The sequence below is a fragment of the Thalassophryne amazonica genome, chromosome 2, assembly GCF_902500255.1.
Source record: "Thalassophryne amazonica chromosome 2, fThaAma1.1, whole genome shotgun sequence".
NCBI lineage: Eukaryota > Metazoa > Chordata > Actinopteri > Batrachoidiformes > Batrachoididae > Thalassophryne > Thalassophryne amazonica.
The window spans coordinates 131,115,082-131,134,808 of NC_047104.1; the positions used below are offsets into that span (position 1 = coordinate 131,115,082).

Here is a 19,727-nt window from a genome sequence, read left to right on the forward strand (position 1 = left end):
AACTGTTAAAAAAAGGTTTTTATTCATTTTATACATTTTTACAGGTTTTTCGCTGTAAGACAGTGTGTGACTGAATATTTTCCTTTTGGTCATGTCAGTGGTGAAGAGAATGCATGATTACTGACTCTGAGATTGTAATCCATCATGACATGTTAACATGCTCTTTCTTCAAATTCAAACAATGTTGTCCAGCAATGCTTCAATCAGTCTTGAACTGTTTGTAATTGCAGTTGTTACAACAATGAATTTATAACCTGAAAACAGAAAAGAAGGGATACATTTTTAATAAAATTAGGCTTTTTGGCAAATTTGTTAATGCACATAAACATGACACGGAGCAAGAGATAATTCCAACAACAAAATACAATTTATTCTTGAAACGTACTAAGAGTCTGTGTAGTTTCTATATCAGAAAAGTTATGAGGCTAAATAAATCTGCATAAGTACACACCTTAATTACACTGTATCATGTCTTTATTTACTTCACTACATTTGCCAGCTATGCTTATTAGATGCTATCCAGAGTCCCATTTGTTCTGATCCACACAAAGTAATACAAAGTGGTGTTTTACCTGTTAAGATAAGTGATTATATCATTTGTTGTATTAGGAAAGTCCCTAAGGGTACTTTTGGTAAATATGTCACTCAGGTCAGATCAATGAGAAATTAAAATTAGGTGATTAATGAAGAAAATGCTAACGCAGCCTGGAACTGTTTTATTGAAATATTTTTTAAATGTCACAGACTCTATTGGTCCTGTTAAAAACAATATGACTTAAGCAAAGTACAGAACCTTGGTTCTCTGGTGAACTATTACAACTAATTAGTGATAGGAAAGAAGCTTGACTGGCTTTTATATAAAAGAGGAATATTACTCAAAAGACAACAGGTAAGGCAAAAAAGATTGTTATATGGGCAGCACGGTGGATTAGAGGTTAGCACTGTTGCCTTGCAGCGAGAAGGTCGTGGGTTCAATTCCCATGGCCTTTCTGTGTGGAGTTTGCATGTTCTCCCCGTGTTTGCGTGGGTTTCCTCCGGGTGCTCCGGTTTCCTCCCACATCCAAAGACATGCGGGTTAGGTGGATTGGAATCTTTAAAATTGTCCTTAGGTGTGTGTGTGGATGTGTCTGTTTGTGGCCCTGCGACAGACTGGCGTCCTGTCCTGGGTGTACCCTGCCTCGCGCCCTATGACTGCTGGGATAGGCTCCAGCCCCCCGCGACCCTTAATTGGACTAAGCGGTAGAAGATGAATGAATGAATAAACAAGCTCAGAAAATTATGGAAGGTTTTTCAGAGTACTGTTATGCCTTCTCACCATGAGAATATGTCACTGAACATAAGTCTAAAAGATGGTAATGATATTCATTTTGAATAGGTTTATCCAGTTTTTTTCTGTAATGTTGCAAGTAAATTTGTTTAAAAACTGATACCTAGATTCTTCAACAATAATGCAATGTTTCAATATTAGAATAAAAATGTCAAAATAGGAGATTTTAAATTTACAATCCTCTCAGGAGTGCCCACTCAAAAGTTAAGTAAACTCAATGAAACAAAAGCCACAGGATGTGCTAATATTTGAGCATGATTTCGTAGAGATGTTCTAGTGTAATTTCTTCTCCACTTACCCTCACAATTAACCTGTCTCTTAAAACTGGGATTGTTCCAACAAATTTTTAAGATTGCCAATGTTTGTATGATTAAAGTGATAAAAATTATGAGGGCAACTACTGGCCCATTTCAACACTACTTGCCCATCTTATTTTAGAATGTAAACTTGAGGAAATAGGGAAGATAATGTCTGTTACAGATAATGTCTTATTTATCAGAAAGAAAGCTATAAGTAGTTTAAACTAGGGTGGCTAGGGCCCTGTGGGTTACCGGCTCAATTAACACCCAAGGAAAAATGGTCATTTTTTGCATTAAAATGGCTGCCATTTCCATTTTTATTAGATTCACCTTAAAAGTAAATGTAATGAAGTATTTTTGAGTATATCTACTTTGCTGCTGGTACAGACATTATTTGCCTATTTGATATCTTTGGAATGATGATTTAAAAACTTAAAATATAAAAGACCTTTTGGTGTAAATAAAGGTTAGTTTCACAAAATTAAAGGTGACAGAGAGAGGTTGAATGGGGCATTAATCCTTGTTCTGTGATCTGATATGTATCCCCAAAAAAATTGGTTGGGTCTGTAATGGCTCAGAACCTTCCTAAAAGGCTCTCTGAAACAGCTATGTTACTATGCTGGGTTTAGAATGCGTCGTTTGCCCTTAATGGCGTCGTTTCGGAGCTTATTTGGCAACCTCATTATGAAATGCACGTAGGTGTTGGCGCTGATCGGTTGCCATTGTTTGATTGGCTGCCCTTGCTCTCACTGAAAACCCTGAAAACCACTCTGAAAACGAGACGACAGTAATCTTCACTAACTTATTTAACAGATCACGTTTCAACATTGCTGTTGAGTGATAAATCTTGTTCCTCGCCCACCAACATGAAGTCAGCCAGAGGCTGACTGTGACAAAGTCCAGTCACAAAATAATAATGATAATAAAAAAACGATCCGAAATAAATTTAAAAACAATTTTAAAACAAAAGAAAATGCGATACTTACAGGCTGTACTGATTGCTGGGGTTGATTTTGTCGCAAAGTCGGAACTGACCCTCTACTGAGTATTAAATGCCGACTGAAGCCAGCTCGAAATTGAGCAAGGTTTGTGAAACAGTCCTCCGTGAAATGCGCAGAGCAAAGAAATAGTCGGCGGTTGTATGTACTGGGGATGCGGTTAAAAATGAATAAAAGCCATTGATCGCGTACACTGCTTTCCGTGGGAAGAATATGTAAAGATCGTAGTGCGCTATGACAGCCTGGGAAGGCACACCTGTAGCTCACCATTGCTCCTCTTCCAGTGGTAGGAATGGGTGTGCACAACCTTATGAATAATTAATTTCGAAGGGGCGTGTGTGAAAGGGGGTGGGTCTGTGTGTGGGGGGGGCTATTGGTGAAAATGTGATGCAATGTTTCCCTCAAACACGGATTGGCCAATTTTCTGGCGGCAATTCAGAAAAGGAGAAATACTTGAAACAGAGGTTCTGACACTTGCTGGCACTTCGTGTGTATTCCCCACAGCGGGGAGATTCTGAACTAACACTAAAAACATGAAAAAGATGATTTTGATTCTCTATCCCCTTTAAAATATTGAAAGTACTGCAATATTATATTTGGTTTCAATCCCTTTAAAATTTTAGTATCTGATCAAGTCATTGCCAACCTTACCTCTCTGTTTGCCGAGGAAACGTAAAGCTGAAATTTCTGAGAAGGTGCAGCCACCAAGGAACACAACCAGTATAATGCGTCGAGCTTCATTCTCAGTTCTTGAATAAGCATCACTGTTGACTGATGAGAGAAAAAGAACCTTCACTGCTCAGAAATCCAAGATGTTTATATGTAGCTTCTTTGGTCTCACTGCTGTAAAGAACAATTTAAACATTTTAATGTACAATATTTGACAGTGACCTAACCTGTAATTGCAAATTCATTTCCATTCAGCAGCCTGGTGACTTCCTCAAGCCCTGTCCAACCATCTCGCTCCAACACCTACACAAGAGTAAAATGTTTGATAAGGGCTGCAATCATCATCATTAAAAAAAAGAGTCAGATTGTGGGAATAAATCATTCCTGCTGCGTTACAGTACTCACCTGCTCAATGAGTTTGCAGCTCAGTGGAATATAAGCCCCGCTGAAGATGTACGCCATATCTTGAGGGACGTGCAGGTCATATTCTTCATCTGACTTTGGCACCTTCGCAAAAATATAACAATTATGGATGTTAGAAAAGTTCGTCAGCAAGATCAGAAGAAAATGATATTGCTGTGATATACTGTGATGTGCTGCATAGCCTCTTTTAAAGGTTTACCAAGTTAAGCTTTCTGCTTAAGGCTCTGAAATTGCTTTTCTTTGCCAAAGAAGAGAATGCATCAGTCAGCTTTCCTGGTGAAATAATAAAAATAAATAAAGTGGATCAGAACAGTCAAAAGATTCACTCACACACACATCTTTAACTGCTTATCCAAGATCGGGTCCTGGGGGGCTGGAGCCTATCCCAGCAGTCACAGGGTGTGAGGTGGGGTACACCTTGGACAGGATGCCAGTCTGTCGCAGGACCACATATAGACAAACAAACACATACACACCTGCACACGCACCTATGGACAATTTAAAGTTTCCAGTTCACCCAAACCTGCATGTCTTTTATGTAGGAGGACGTCGGAGCACTCAAAGGGAACCCACGCAAACACGGAGAGAACATGCAAACACAGAAAGGACACAGGTGGGAATCGATCCTGTGACCTTCTCATTATGAGCCAACAGTGCTAACCACTAATCCCCCCATGCTGCCTGTCAAAAGATTCAATTTGATTTATTTAGATCAGTTATGTTTTACTTTAACCTTGGCTATGATGAGTGGAAGGGCCAAGGGCGGCAAAGGGAGGCGCTGAGCCGCACTAAAGTTCTTTGTGATAACATTCAGGGAATCAACAAACCCACTATTTGCTGTTTTATATATCTGCAGATATATCACCATCAAAAATGTTTTATTCCCAAATATCTGTATTGTATTGACCCTCAAAAAAATCCATACTGGTCAAGCTTGCAGTTTTGTATTTGTTTTACAAGAAGAAACTTCAAGCAGACCAGACAAAATGGGGTGGCCATCTGTTACAGCTCTATCAAAGCAGAAGGAGCTTGACAGAAAGGGAACGCTGCAACTGAGACAGCCAATACAAGTCACTGTGTGCAGTGGCAGAACAAAAACTGAATACACAACAAGAAGGTGTAGATCAATGCCCCAGAAAATCAGGTCAGTCTGTGTGTTTGCCAAAGCTGGGTCTCCGTCATTCAGGTAGGAAACTGCTGGATGACACAAAGCCATCCAGCAATTTTCTGATCGCGTGAAGAATGTTTCACCTGCAGTTTTATCGTTGACCAGTTTGCCCACTTTGGTTTCCATAACAGTTAGCGTTTCTCCTGGCTGCTGCTCCAACAAAAGTCCCAGCTGCTTCAGGTTGGCAAACGTGAGGAGATGGTCCACTCCATAACTCTGAGAAAGTTAAATAAATTCATGAATACTTTGAAACCCTGATTCTGTAACTGGAGTTCAGGGACCAATGAGGTCCATCCTAAAACACGGATATTTTCAACCACATTGGGCTTTGTAGAAAGTTGGTTGTTAATGATTTATGGCCATGAAAAGCAAAATCTGCCACTCTAAAAAATGTCAGTCATTTAAATGCACTCCTGTAACTTAAGCTGGCCATGCACTACACAATGACATGATGCAATACTGCTGCATCATGAACACAACAATGTAACGCAGAAGGGCACTGCAGAAGAACATTGTGTACATTGTGATGTTCACTCTGACCGGTAGCCTAGTCCATGTAGCAGAGGGACTAAAATACGTCTATAAATTAGTTTGTGCGTACAAACACCTATTCTGTACACAGTGACAGGATGAGCAAGTACACGGGGCACTAAGAAAAAAGAACAAATACCACAGAGTGACAGACGTTATTATTGTGTGTTTACAGATGTATTCAGAATTACGGGCACCCTGGATTTTAAGTACACATTTTAAAATGTGTTGAAAGAAATTCAAACAAATTTTGTATAATCAAAATATAAAAAATACTCCAAAATTACTGAACAGAAACAAAACTACGAGTAAATGCTTTTACAAAGTGAAATAAAAAAAAAATATATAGTTGTAAAATGTATGCTGGACACAGTCATTGACATCCTTTGATGAGTAAATAATCACTTTCACACTAGGTTTTCTTTAGGGCCCCTTCACACATAGTGCGAATTTGGTCAAAGTATGCATAAATCGTATGCAAAACGTGTAAATTCAGAACTGTCTCGAACACCTGTTGCTACAATTATTTGCACACACCAGCGGCTGAAAGACAGTGCACTGTGCAAGCTCATCGAACCTTCTCGCCCAAATATGTGCATGTGTGTGGTTCACAAAGTGTCCTCAGGGTGGCGCAAATGAAGCAGGAATATGATCTATTTATTTTGAGTGCAAATAAATAATATAAACTATATTGCTGACTCTGTCTGCGTATCTACAACCTGGTAACAGGTGGCATGTAGTTGTGGTAAGAGAGGACGGCTGCTGCCCGCCAAAAACCCACATTCAAAACCAATCACGACTGCAGTTTCAGCAAAAACGCACCTACCAACAATATGTACCCTGAAACAAATGTTATTCTCCTCATCAAATTCTTGTAAGTAGTCCTGAAATACCTGTGTACTGTCCATGCAATGATTTTGATTGGTACGTGCCGGACGTTAGCACTTGGTGCAGGCAGCTGACTTTTATTCACGGTCACTGTCAGCATTTGGCAGGAGGACAGAGTAGGAGACAAGACAGAGCCAGCATTCCTGATGAGCTTGTTGAGTCTGTGCGGGTCAGCTGCCTTTAGCCTGCTGGTCCAGCACAGTATGTTTCAAGATGTGATTTTTGCCAAAGTAATCAAAGCACTTCAATTTTCTGACTGCAGCTGTACATTCAGTCAGCCTCTTTCCCCGTGCAGCATGACGAGGTTGAGACTGCGGAGAAGTGTGTTTCCTTCCATCCACAAATGTCTATGCAGGTTGATTACCCATAATTCTTTTTATTGCATTGGTCAAAACTAACGCTCACGCTCAGCACTGCCGTAGTGTACTCAGGCCATTACCCAAAACAATCTTTTGCTTTCTCAAACACATGTAAAGTCTCACCTGAAGATACTGTGCTTTTAATGACCTGTAATCTTTAGGGAGGAGGCCTGTAAGAAAACAAAGTAACTGTTAAAGAAACTATGACCTCCACTGAGGAGGGTATAATTTCCCAGTGCATCTGTTAATTTTTGTTAGCAGTATCAGTGTGATTCATGCCTTGGATAAATGTGCTCTCATGTGTTCCATTCTTCTATGATTAAGTCTTTACATTGTCATGCTAGAACAATCAGCTCACCATTTTCTGTGAGAGACAGAAGACAAAGTAGTCTCAGACTTTCTATCATGGAGACCTTGAGAGTAAAACAAAACAAAAAAGTCAAAATCAATAAATGAGAAAAGGTTTTTACAGCAGAGTATTGTTCTTTACACGCACTGATGACTGACAAAGCAAACCCACCTGTCTGTTGATGTGCTCCTCTATAAAGGTAATGCATTCACGGATTTCAAATCCTTCCAGTAAACCTGGTAGAAAATGAGGAAAACAGTCACACAGAAAAAAAGAGATGGAGCAATGAGAGCACACTGTACTCGAAAATATCTTACCATAAACACCATTATCAATTAATTTCTCAAATTATTTCAGAGACATGGACCTTACACTATTTCACATTGTAATATATATACAGGCACAACTTAAAAACAAAACAAAACATCAAAATCACTATTGTTGCTGTAGACATAGAATATTTTGATAGTAAATGTATTTAAAACTGGAATCTGGCTCTATAAACCTACTCGCCTCCTACTGACAAGAACTTTGATTTAGTGACAGAACTCTGGTTAATACTAGAATACCAAACATAAAAGGTGTTGACACCATTGTAACCTTCTGTGAATAGCCTTATGACATCACAAAGGTGTACACATTCCCTGGTGAGACCTCTGGCTTTAACCTGACTGCCCTATGATATCACCACAGATCCAATATTAAAACCCACTTCCTCAAACAGTTGGCAGTGGTAGTAATGGTTGTCTGTTATTCTTCTGGTTGGTTTGTGCAGTGTCATTTGGAACTGTAACGTGAATGTTAATCTTGCATTATACTGTTCAGAAAGAGGAGATTGAATAGCATTTTAATTTATTCAATTAAAAATGCTTAAGAATGAAATGGAATGCTAGAATAAAATTAACATTTTTGGTGATGCTTCATTTTGACAGTCTTATTCAATTGTCGATTTCATTCTTATTTTGGTTCATTGTTATTTTTGCAAAACTTTTTCTTTTAATGATTGGGCATCAAAAGCAAGGCAACTAACAGAAGACTGTCACCAGAGGGTAAAAACATTCAAATGAGGAAACATACTCATCAAATGCAATCTTACAGTGCTCAATTTTCAACAGGTCTTGGAAATCCTGTTTTGTTTTCTTCTTCATTATTGACTCACTTGCACCGATATCTGAAAGAGAAAATGCATCATGTCAAAGATCCTCATTGACAGACTGTCACTGTATGTGAACAATGCAGTGCTGTAACGCTCACGTAAGCTGAGGAGGCGGTGCTCCTGTTTTAAGCCCTTTAGTTCCTGCGACACAAATGTCTTCATCTGTTGTATGTCCATCCCGCAGCGCTTCTATGAAACAGACAACAGTGTTTGTTAGATCGCTCATTCATTTCAACAGCTCATGAGGGTTATAAATATTGTCTCACATTCACACACATCATATGCAGTTTGGAGGTTCTTGGCTTTTTGACTGAGAAATCCAAAGACATTGGAGAAATGCTCATTTCTGATTTCGCTGAACACCTGAAACACACGTTACAAGTCAGCACAGACGCTTAAATGACTGATGGTGTATTCAGCAGACATCCCCATCCCACCTTATCCTGAGAGTTCAGCATAACCTTTACACTTTTGTCAGAGGAGGTAACATCAGGACCAAACTCCACACAACCTGCAAAAGAAAAATTTATGAAATAAAACATCTTACAAACCATGATGACAAAAAAGCCCCCAATTCAAACAGAGTACCATCATACAACTGGAAAGTATCCCTTTAAAGGAGAAGGCACAATCTGAGCCACACTAAAACCATCAACAGGTACTTACAGTTTCACAGTGACATTTATTACTGGTTTAATTATACAACTGTTTATTGTATTTTAAAACATCACATATCCTTAAAACCAGCAGCAGTACTTTCTAAAATATTTTTTCCACACAGCATTATGCAAGCTCCCATTTTCAGATGTATCCACTTAGGTTTTTTGGTATTTACAAGCAAAAGTGTGAAAATAAAGTGTTTTCCAATTTGATGTGCAAAGCGAAGGAGAGACTTTGGTTTGCAGACATACACATTCACAGCAAACGCACTTCGCTTTCATACCCACCACATTTGATTCGAAATATATCATCCACAAGGCCTTCATACACAACTTGTGAGCACAGAGGAGTAACAAAGTCCACATCTGCAAAAACAGTAGTACTGTTAGAGTAAAAAAAGAACAACAACAAAAACAAATCCAACAACAATCCAACACACCTCTGTCAATAAGAAAAACATTTCCTATTTCAGCCTTACGAGCTTTCTGTTCCCCCTCTTCAATCTGTTTCCTCAAAGACTCATACGTCATCTACAAAAGGGACAATTAACTGCAGCTTATGTCTTCATCATGTCCATATTAAAGCAGCAAAAATGAGGTAAAAGCAAGTCATAACATGAGATGAGCATCTCAAAGGAGATGGACACTTTCTGTGGACTTTCATACCCTGGCACACCGTCCAATTCCATAAACCTTGGAGAAGGGGCCGTACAGGGAGTGAAGGAGGTGCAGAGCACTACCAGCTGTCCTCACCCAGCGCTGGTCCCCTTCCTGTGAAAATACAAGTTAAGACTTAGATTTGTTTTTATTGTCATTCAGTGAAAAACATCACAGATGCTGTCACAGAACGCTATATCGATGCACTACCCAAATCAATAAAAACACAGAAAAAAAGTCCAAGGTGTGTGATGGTCAGTGGTGGGCACAGATAACCAAAAAATTAACTTCGACAACAGATAATAAGATAACTGAAAAGTTATCTTTGATAAAGATAAACCGATAAACCACGCAAAAATGTATCATAAGTTACAGATAATCGATAACCGATAAATTCCGGTGTTGTCTCCAGTACTTTTACTATTACTAAGAAGCTGAAATTGATTTTTAACACGATCGCTTTTGAAAGCATGAACAGTGACAAAAGACCCAAAGAATGAGTACCCCATGTAGGAAGCTGCACAAACAAACCCCAAGAGTAAGTAAGTCCCTTCGGCTGCTCCCTTGTTTTGCACTCGGGGTCGCCACAGCAAATCCAAGTTGGATCTGCATGTTGAATTGGCACAGGTTTTACGCCGGATGCCCTTCCTGACGCAACTCCACATTACATGGAGAAATGTGGCAGGGGTGGGATTTGAACCTGGAGCCTTCTGAACTGAAACCAAGCGCATTAACCACTTGGCCACCGCTCTCTGCTAATTATATGCTCCGGTCAGGCGGAGGTCTTGAAAAATAAAGTCATACTAACTTATGGTTTTGTGAAAATACTGATACTACTGATACTATTAACTCCATTAATGTCAATTCTGTCATTTGTACAAAGTTAAAATATGACATACATCTTTTAATGTTGAATAATGCACTAATTCTGAGGTTTTGTAACAAACACAGACCGCAAAGCATTCTGGGTAAAAGTGCCTCTGCTAAACACTGATTGGTTCAGTCATTCATTATGCAAACCAACACGTTAATCTGACGTGTGTCGTGTGTTGGTTTAAAGATAAATGTGTTTTTGTAAAATATTACATTTTTATTTGTAAAAATAGGCATTTTTACGGAGCCCTGGAAGTGTCATCGCAAAATGTTTTGCATGTGGAGAGAATGTGCGCATGCTTTATTAATGCCGTGCGCACGATGGTGTGCATGTTTTATGATGTAAAACGTACACTCAATATTAGTAAGTAAGTAAATTTATTTATATAGTGCCTTTCACAGACATAAGTCACAAAGCACTTCACAGGTTAAAATGCAATAATAAATAATAAAAACATAGATATAAAACAAAGGACAAGGTTAACAATTGGTCAGTTCTGAAAAGCCTTATCTTGACACATAAATGTTGGCTTTACACTGTGCGTGTTTTGGCCATTTTTCAGATGATTTTTCATTCGTGCGAGAATTTTTTGGTGCGAGTTTCAGGTTAACCGCGCGTCCTGCATCGTGTAGTGGAGTAACAAGCTTTAACATCTCACGACCACCTCCTGCTGCTAAAAGCTACAAGCATCCAACTGCAGAGCTGTCTTGTAATGTTTTCTGTTGTTGTTGTTTTGTTTTTAAACTTAATTTGTAGGAAAAAAAAAGCCAAAAAGTTGATTTGACCACCATCTGATATAACCGGGTTAAAACAAATAAACTGCCATGAACACTACTGGCCAGTAGATGGCAGTAGCGGCCTTTAAAACTTGGCAAACAAAATGACAGATAATCCGCGTCTGCTACATTTAAGATGCGTGGAATTTAACAAACGCAAATACACTAACGTCTATAAACCCAGAGAATATATTCACGAGAGTTTTAGGCACTAGAGTTTAATGCTGTTATCCGTGGAGCCTGAACAGAGTGTCTGAAATGCATTTGGCCTGTCGTGAACGTCTGAGATTAGCCTATGCTACCCGTAATGCATTGCTGCCTGGCACAGCGTGTGCTCACAAAACCTTAAAAATTTGCAAATTACTTTAAAACAAAAACATATATCTGATATTTTCACTTTATAAACTTCAGACATGACAGTAATTTTAAATAACTTGTCCAAAATGAGTAGGTTAAAATTAGAACCATAAGTTAAAAATGTATGCCTCTGGATGACTTAGTGTTATTGCGATTATATCAGTATGGTGTTAAAGGTAATGATTTTTTTTTTTTTTTTTGGTCACCAGTTCTCCTTTGCTTACGGAGGATAGAGTGGTTTCTTCTGAAAACAGCTCTCTTCTGTTTGCAGCGGGTAGAACAATATACCTATTTGGAAACTTTTAACAGGTAGGTCTCAACTGCTTTAAAGTTTTATAAATGTTTTTCACTGTTCAGCTTGGTATACTACGTTATCAGTCTAAAAGTTATTGGACGGCAATTCATCGGAAGATAATTAGTCCGATGATGGTTTTTACATTTATCTAAAAAGATAATCCGATAATGAAAACACTATCTTCGATAATTATCTGTTATCGGATTATCGGAAGGGTGCCCACCACTGGTGATGGTGACAGATAGGGTAAAAAAAAATAATAATAATCGATAACTGTCTCTGTATATACACAACATACAATAGATAAATAAAGGGCACGGGATTTTGCACATATGAAGATAAAGTTGCTACAGTGTAATCTATGTTGCACAGTTCTTTCTATAGATTTGTATTTAACTGTCTTATGGCGGCTGGGTAAAAGCTGTCCCTGAATCTGTACGCTTTACACATCAGGCTACAGCAACATCTACACTTAGTTAAAGGGATGTGAAGTATCCCTGATTATCCTTCTTGCCCTGGACAAGCAGGGCTGTTCTGCCAGTTCACCAATGGTTGGCAGCCTGGCCCTAATAATCTTCTCTTCTGCCCTCACATCCCTCCCCAGTGCCTTTCTGTCTGCAAGGCTGCTACTTTCATGCCACAGAGAGTCTCTGTGGATAAAAGGATAATCTAAAAGGATTATAAAGTATCGCAAACTCTGTAACTCTCCCTGTAGAAATTCTTGTTATTAAATTTATACCTGAAATAACTTGTCCATACCTGGATTGCTTTACAAGTGACATATACCTATTGAATCTGTCTACATTCTATGCATCACACAAACATTATGTATATTGTTGTATGAATTATTTGTTTTGTGTATGATGCTTCACTTCAGTCTGTCCTGAATATTTTTGGGGAGAGCCTACAGTCTAAGTTGCTGAAAATACGTATAACATGAACCCATTTAATATGGGAGCATGTTTGTTTTAGGAACAGCACATCCAGAAATAAGCCATCTACAGTAGTGTTCAGAATAATAGTAGTGCTATGTGACTAAAAAGATTAATCCAGGTTTTGAGTATATTTCTTATTGTCACATGGGAAACAAGGTACCAGTAGATTCTCACAAATCCAACAAGACTAAGCATTCATGATATGCACACTCTTAAGGGCTATTATTATAAAAAAGTAGAAAAGGGGGTGTTCACAATAATAGTAGTGTGGCATACAGTCAGTGAGTTTGTCAATTTTGTGGAACAAACAGGTGTGAATCATGTGTCCCCTATTTAAGGATGAAGCCAGCACCTGTTGAACATGCTTTTCTCTTTGAAAGCCTGAGGAAAATGGGACGTTCAAGACATTGTTCAGAAGAACAGCGTAGTTTGATTAGAACGTTGATTGGAGAGGGCAAAACGTATACGCAGGTGCAAAAAATTATAGGCTGTTCATCTACAATGATCTCCAATGCTTTAAAATGGACAAAAAAAAACAGAGATGCGTGGAAGAAAATGGAAAACAACCATCAAAATGAATAGAAGAATAACCAGAATGGCAAAGGCTCACCCATTGATCAGCTCCAGGATGATCAAACACAGCTGGAGTTATCAGCCATTTTCCGGCAGATTTCACTTTTAACAAGAGATTTTGTCATGGAGAAGCGAGACAAAGGAACACCTCCGTTTCGGAGTGTTAGAGGACAAGTTGGGACATGTCCAGCTCTCCACAAGTTCTTTTATACTCACTCGACTGGTAAGCACTGAAAGCCGAGATAGACATGTCCCAACTTGTCCTCTAACACTCCGAAACGGAGGTGTTCCTTTGTCTCGCTTCATCAGCGAATCGGTCGTGACGCGCGAAGCCTCCGCGCGGCTTTCCATGACAAAATCTCTTGTTAAAAGTGAAATCTGCCGGAAAATGGCTGATGTCCAGGTCTTGTGATAACCAGAGAAAGAGCACACGACGGTCTCGTATCCACAGAGCCATCAGCTTAGAAATGATCCAGTGGTTTGTGCCGCATCGTCGCAGCTCGCAGCGCGGCGCAACGACCGTCCTTAAAGGGGTCCTTAAAGCTGTAGTTAAAGTCCTTATTCTCTGTGAAGCCCGTAAAATTTTCACTGAAAGCCAGATAAATTTTTCGAATGGTTTCTAGGTGCCAGTCTCTAAGAGCTTCTGAAAAAATTCTGATGGAAAAAAGTCCCTTTCATTCCGCCATTTCCAGACAATGAAAATCCGACGAGGGGGCGGGACCACTCCTTCCACAAGGCGTGCTCACAGGCGAATGACGTCACCGACAGGCGTGGAAAAACTCACGCATGCGCACGAGGGTTCAAGCATGTCTGACATAAAAACATATGAATGAAATCCATATAGTTTTTGAAAAAAAAATAAAAAGGACCGTTAATTTATGGACAGACCACGTAAATGTTGACAGGAATTACTGTATTACTGTATGACTATACTACATACTGTACCACAGTATACTGTAAGTAAATACATGTTTCAGTACATCACTGTGCCAATGTACTGTAGTATTGTAATGGAGAGTTAGTCTAACTGTTTGTAGGCCAAGTATTCAATGTATATTTCTGTACTTTATTTTTACGTAGGATTACTGTATACAAGAGCTAAATGCACATGATTTCTGTTTGTTTTTGTACTGTACAAGTGCTACGTGTAAATGCACAGAATTTCTGTTAGTGTTTAGAGACTGCTCAGTAGTGGTTTTATTGGTGATTGACCCGGGGCAGGATTTGACAACATAGTTCAGTTTTGAGCACAGATTGAACTGTTTTGAGGTGTAAGTTTGGTTTTGCAAGAAGAGTCTGGAGTTTTGTGAATTATAGTTTGAAAATTGGGTTTTATGTTCACAGTTTAGAGAAAAGGAGAGCAGCTTTCGAGAAATGTGTCTTAGCAATTGAGAAAAACCGTAACACAAATATACCGTGTGCACATCATTACCAAGAAATTATGTCGAAAAAACTCTGGGAGCTCCAGACTGATGATGTCATCATCCAGTGGAAGAAGGTAGAAAGGCCAGTCATCTGTGGTAACATCTGTGGAAAGAAAGACTGGAATGATGTTTCATTTCAGTGGCACTGATCTTCACTTCAACACAAATAGGAACGTATGAGGGATGCCTACCACCAAAGATCCCCTGTTCCTCCAGCACTGTTTCACATGCAAAGAACTGAATAAGAAAGTGAGGGTGTGGAAGGGAAAGTCGCACAGGTGAATACCAGGAATTTGATCAGAAGTAAAACTGAATATGTAAAACACAGATGTAAATACCTTCTGAGGGGTAAATATGATTTTGTATCTTCTGAATTTTCCAGCTGCTTTGTCTGCATTGACCACATCTGGAAGAGACACAAAAAAATAAACAACCAGAACCGAAAAAGCTTTTATTATTTTATCCATCTACTGAGGCAACATTATCCATCATTATTTGCTGTCTCAGCAGGAAAAACTATTTTCCTTGAGAACAAGAATCCACACTGAATGTTAAAATCTGCTCTCACTTTCACAGAATATTACATACTGTACTCTTTTTGATCTGTTTCAATCTTCTGTCCAGGTCCAACTGGACCAGAGCACAATTAAATAACAGTGAAAACACAAACTGAACCAACAAACCAAATATCTGACCCATATCTGAATACTGCATGTTATACAGTTTATTTTGTTACAGTATCAAAATTTCACTGAGAATGCATCAGATGTTGGAGTGGTGTCTTTGTGAGATTTTCTCAAACAACCACAACTCCACAGTTTGCAAAAACTCAGAAAATATACAGCAATTTATAATGTTCAAGAAACTACCCAAACAAAAAACTATAGGTGTTGAAAATGCTGTTAATGTGCACACAGCATTTATGATTACATTGATGGAGTTACGCAAAAGAACAACACGTGATATAAGCCATTAAAACAAATCAATGCCTGATGTTTGATAAATAAAAATCCAATATACATAACGCATCAGGAAAAACAAGGAACAAAGTCGAGCCCTTTTTACAATAACCTGGTGAGCATTACACTTGTAGAAACAGATTTTGTCTACCACATTCAAAAGAATAATTCAGTCAAGATCATTTTATTCTGAATGATTCCTCTCAGTGGGGATATGCAATCTCTCTTTGTTAAAATTTATAATTAGCCATACCACTGGAACTGAAAACAACCATGACAAAAGTGACTCTTTTAAATAGCACAACCAGAAAGTATTCACAGCACTTCACTTTTTCCACATTTTATGTTATGTTACAGCCTTATTCCAAAATGGAGTAAATTAATTTTCCCCCTCAAATGTCTATTATACACAACAGTATTCAGACCATTTGCTCAATACTTTGCTGATGGCAGCAATTACAGCCACAAGTCTTCTTGAATATGATGCCACAAGTTTGGTGCACCTATCTTTGGGCGGTTTTGCTCATTTCTCTTTGCAGCACCTCTCAAGCTCCATCAGGTTGGATGGGGAAGGTTGGTGCACAGCCATTTTCAGATCTCTCCAGAGATGTTCACTCTGACTCAGGTCTGGGCTCTGGCTGGTCCACTCAAGGACATTCACAGAGTTGTCCTGAAGTCACTCCTTTGATATCTTGACTGTGTGCTTAGGGTCATTGTCCTGCTGAAAGATGAAACCTCACCCCAGTCTGAGGTCAAGAGCGCTCTGGATGGAGCAGGTTTTCATCCCGGATGTCTCTGTACATTGCTGCATTCATCTTTCCCTCAATCCTGACTAGCATGAGCCCCACAGCATGATGCTGTCACCACCATGCTTCACTGTATGGATGGTGCCTGGTTTCCTCCAAACATGACGCCTGGTATTCACACAAAAGAGTTCAATCTTTGTCTCATCAGACCAGAGAATTTTGTTTCTCATGGTCTGAGAGTCCTTCAGGTGACTTTTGGCAAACTCCATGTGGGCTGCCATGTGTCTTTTACTAAGGAGTGGCTTCCATCTGGCCACTTTACCATACAGGCCTGGTTTGTGGATTGCTGCAGAGATGGTTGTCCTACGGGAAGGTTCTCCTCTCTCCACAGTGGAATGCTGGAGTTCTGACAGAGTGACCATCAGGTTCTTGGTCACCTCTCTGATTAAGGCCCTTCTCACCCGATCGCTCAGTTTAGACAGGCAGCCAGCTCTAGGAAGAGTTCTGGTGTATCTGAATTTCTTCCATTTACGGATGATGGAGGTCACTGTGCTCATTGGGACCTTCAAAGCAGCAGAAATGTTTCTGTACCCTTCCCCAGATTTGTGCCTTGAGACAATCTTGTCTCAGAGGTCCACAAACAATTGCTTTGACTTCATGCTTGGTTTGTTGACATAACCTGTCAACTGTGGGATGTTATATGTAGACAGGTGTGTGTGTTTCCAAATCATGTCTAATCAACAGAATTTACTCCAGGTGGACTCCAATTAAGCTGTAGAAACATCTCAAGGATGATCAGTCGAAACGGGCTGCACCTGAGCTCAATTTTGAGCATCATGACAAAGACTGTGAATACTTGTGTACATGTGATTTCTTTTTTTTCCTTTTTTTTTTTTTTGTGTGAATTTATATAAAAAAAACTTTTTTGCCATATTGTCATTATGGGGTTCTGTGAGTAGAATTTTGAGGGGAAAAATTAATTTACTCCATTTTAGAATAAGGCTATAACATTAAATGTGGAAAAAGTGAAATGCTGTGAATACTTTCTGGATGCACTGTAATTTAAAATCAGATTTAGTCACAGTAACATCAATGTTTAATAATAAAAAATAAGTAAATAATAAAAATCCTACTCAACTTACCGCAAATCCACTTCACAGTTTGTATTTGGGGTCGTATCAGGAAGCAGAGCCTATCAAACAATAAAGTAACATTGTCAGGCAATTACATCTATCGTGTGTGTGTGTAAAATTACATCAGGAAAGTAACGTGTGTCAGACTCACTGATCTGAGGTGCTGAAAATACGCTTATTATAGTCCACTTTGTACAGTTTGTCAACATCATGTTTCTGTAACAAAAAGAACAAAATGGGAGGAAAAAAAAATGCAATATTTTTCACCTCTGGAGTCAGAAGAATAACACCTGATGGTGGTTCACCTTTAGCGTTGACACATTAGCAATGCGATCCAGTGGACTCATCAAGTCTGATTCAATGAAGAAGTCCTTCTTTCCCGGCAGCTGTGAGAGAAAGAAGTGGGGGGATGTGAAGGCCGTCATTGCTCTTAGCAACATCTGCCAGGTTACGCAATATTAGTGGCACCAGATTATAAATAACACATTACACATTTCTTGCATAATAACGCCACAGTAACTTATTTATGGACAGCAGTATGACAGTACTGTGTGTATACGAATTATTACACTGGACACAAAAAAGACAAAAGCCATAAAATACAGTAAAAACTGCATCTTTAACTACTGTTGAGCAGACTTATTGCAGTTTGGTGTTGAAAGAAGTAGCAATTGAGACATCAAGGGCTTTCCAATTGAAACTTCCTATTTGTAACTGGAGAATTATGATCTTCAAGTACAAGTGGAGCGCGTCATATCCTCCAACTGCAGCCATGGGCATTGGGTATGTGCAATGGTTGTGTGGCTAGAACAGCACATGCCCTCTGCAGTCATTGGCTGTAATGTACTCATGCTACCAATGTAGGGCAAAAAGCTGTGGTTATAGTTGGAGCTTGGTCTTCTTCTGAAAATGGGCAGTTACAGAGTTACGTTTCTTTGAGGTATTTTGATGACAAACTTCATATCTGTTTTTAGGACACCTGGTCATCTATATTAGGTTGAAAACAAAGTTGTATAATTATATTGGTAAACCAGCCCCATAATTCTCACTACGAATAAATTTACTCTGCGAAAGGGTCTGGTCTTACTCCCATTCACCTGTTGCTATTGGTCCGAAAGCTGCCCGGGCCAAAAGCAACAATTCATCTCATATGGGACGGGCTTTATGTGAAGACTCACTGAGGAGGGCTGACATCAGCAAGTATTATAGAAACCAATTTTTGCTACATGCTCTGTTCAGAAAAGATTACTGAATAACTAAAAACAACATGGACTTCCAGGTTTATCTGGAAAAACTGACAACAGTCATTCAGCAACATGCCTACTCCACTACACACCATCTTTGCACATTTGTTGAAATGAGTGTGGTCAATCAACACACATCTTAAACTACTACAGTATAAGCCTATATATATATACTACAGTATATATAGGCTTATGCATACCTATATTACTCCAGAAAAACTTAACAAATGCAACAGTGCTATACCCTATACATGTATTAAATGTGGAAAGATACATTTTTTCACTGTATATGGCAGTGTTCTGAAAAAAAGAAGTTCTCGGAAGTGGTAAGAAAGTGTATTCAGGATATAATACCCATTCAAATTCCTTTAGATCCAAAATTCTGCATACTGGGTTTAGAGCCAATCAACTGTAAGATCGCAGTCTTTTAACTGTGCTTATTATTTTTTGTATTTTAATTCATTTTACACTGTTTTTGAATTGTTTTGTGTTAAGTGCCTTGGGGTGACACTGTCATGAGTTGGCGCTTTATAAACTGAACAAATTGAAACTGAAAATTGAAATTGGGACAACAAATATTTTTTAGATATAGGCTTTTTACTAGCTAAAAGAGTGGTTGCATTGTCTTGGAAAAATGTGACTGGATTTCAGAATTATCTATAACTCTGCCCTTAGAAAAAAATGTACTTATTCTCTCAGGGGTTAACAATCCCTCTTTGAGGGCATCTGGGGTATCTTTTTAAGTTATCTAGAAAGGACAGATCAAAACACTTTTGATGGAAACATCTAGGGATACATAAGTGGTCTTCTGCAGTGTCAGAAATTGTCAAGTTTTTCTCTCTCTCTCTCTCTCTCTCAATTATAATTTTTAAATATTAGGAATATGTAAAGACTGGAATATAATAAGTATAAACATCAACTAAATTAT

The 19,727-nt window shown here is 38.8% G+C and overlaps 1 protein-coding gene across 1 annotated transcript in view; it reads right to left on the reverse strand.

The window, feature by feature from the left end:
- Positions 1 to 19,727, reverse strand: part of vps33b (VPS33B late endosome and lysosome associated) — a 22,107-nt gene continuing 2,380 nt past the window's right edge. Inside the window, exons 3-24 of the mRNA XM_034193386.1 lie at positions 17,861 to 17,941; positions 17,707 to 17,771; positions 17,565 to 17,614; positions 15,056 to 15,123; positions 14,909 to 14,954; positions 14,726 to 14,820; positions 9,493 to 9,597; positions 9,267 to 9,357; positions 9,115 to 9,192; positions 8,605 to 8,678; positions 8,444 to 8,530; positions 8,266 to 8,356; positions 8,108 to 8,182; positions 7,183 to 7,247; positions 7,021 to 7,075; positions 6,786 to 6,832; positions 4,968 to 5,100; positions 3,916 to 3,989; positions 3,699 to 3,800; positions 3,521 to 3,596; positions 3,276 to 3,395; positions 1 to 254 (exon numbers count right to left, since the gene is read on the reverse strand). Coding sequence (XP_034049277.1) covers positions 175 to 254; positions 3,276 to 3,395; positions 3,521 to 3,596; positions 3,699 to 3,800; positions 3,916 to 3,989; positions 4,968 to 5,100; positions 6,786 to 6,832; positions 7,021 to 7,075; positions 7,183 to 7,247; positions 8,108 to 8,182; positions 8,266 to 8,356; positions 8,444 to 8,530; positions 8,605 to 8,678; positions 9,115 to 9,192; positions 9,267 to 9,357; positions 9,493 to 9,597; positions 14,726 to 14,820; positions 14,909 to 14,954; positions 15,056 to 15,123; positions 17,565 to 17,614; positions 17,707 to 17,771; positions 17,861 to 17,941 — 1,758 coding nt within the window. The 3' untranslated portion in view covers positions 1 to 174. The remainder of the gene's footprint in view (positions 255 to 3,275; positions 3,396 to 3,520; positions 3,597 to 3,698; positions 3,801 to 3,915; positions 3,990 to 4,967; positions 5,101 to 6,785; positions 6,833 to 7,020; positions 7,076 to 7,182; positions 7,248 to 8,107; positions 8,183 to 8,265; positions 8,357 to 8,443; positions 8,531 to 8,604; positions 8,679 to 9,114; positions 9,193 to 9,266; positions 9,358 to 9,492; positions 9,598 to 14,725; positions 14,821 to 14,908; positions 14,955 to 15,055; positions 15,124 to 17,564; positions 17,615 to 17,706; positions 17,772 to 17,860; positions 17,942 to 19,727) is intronic.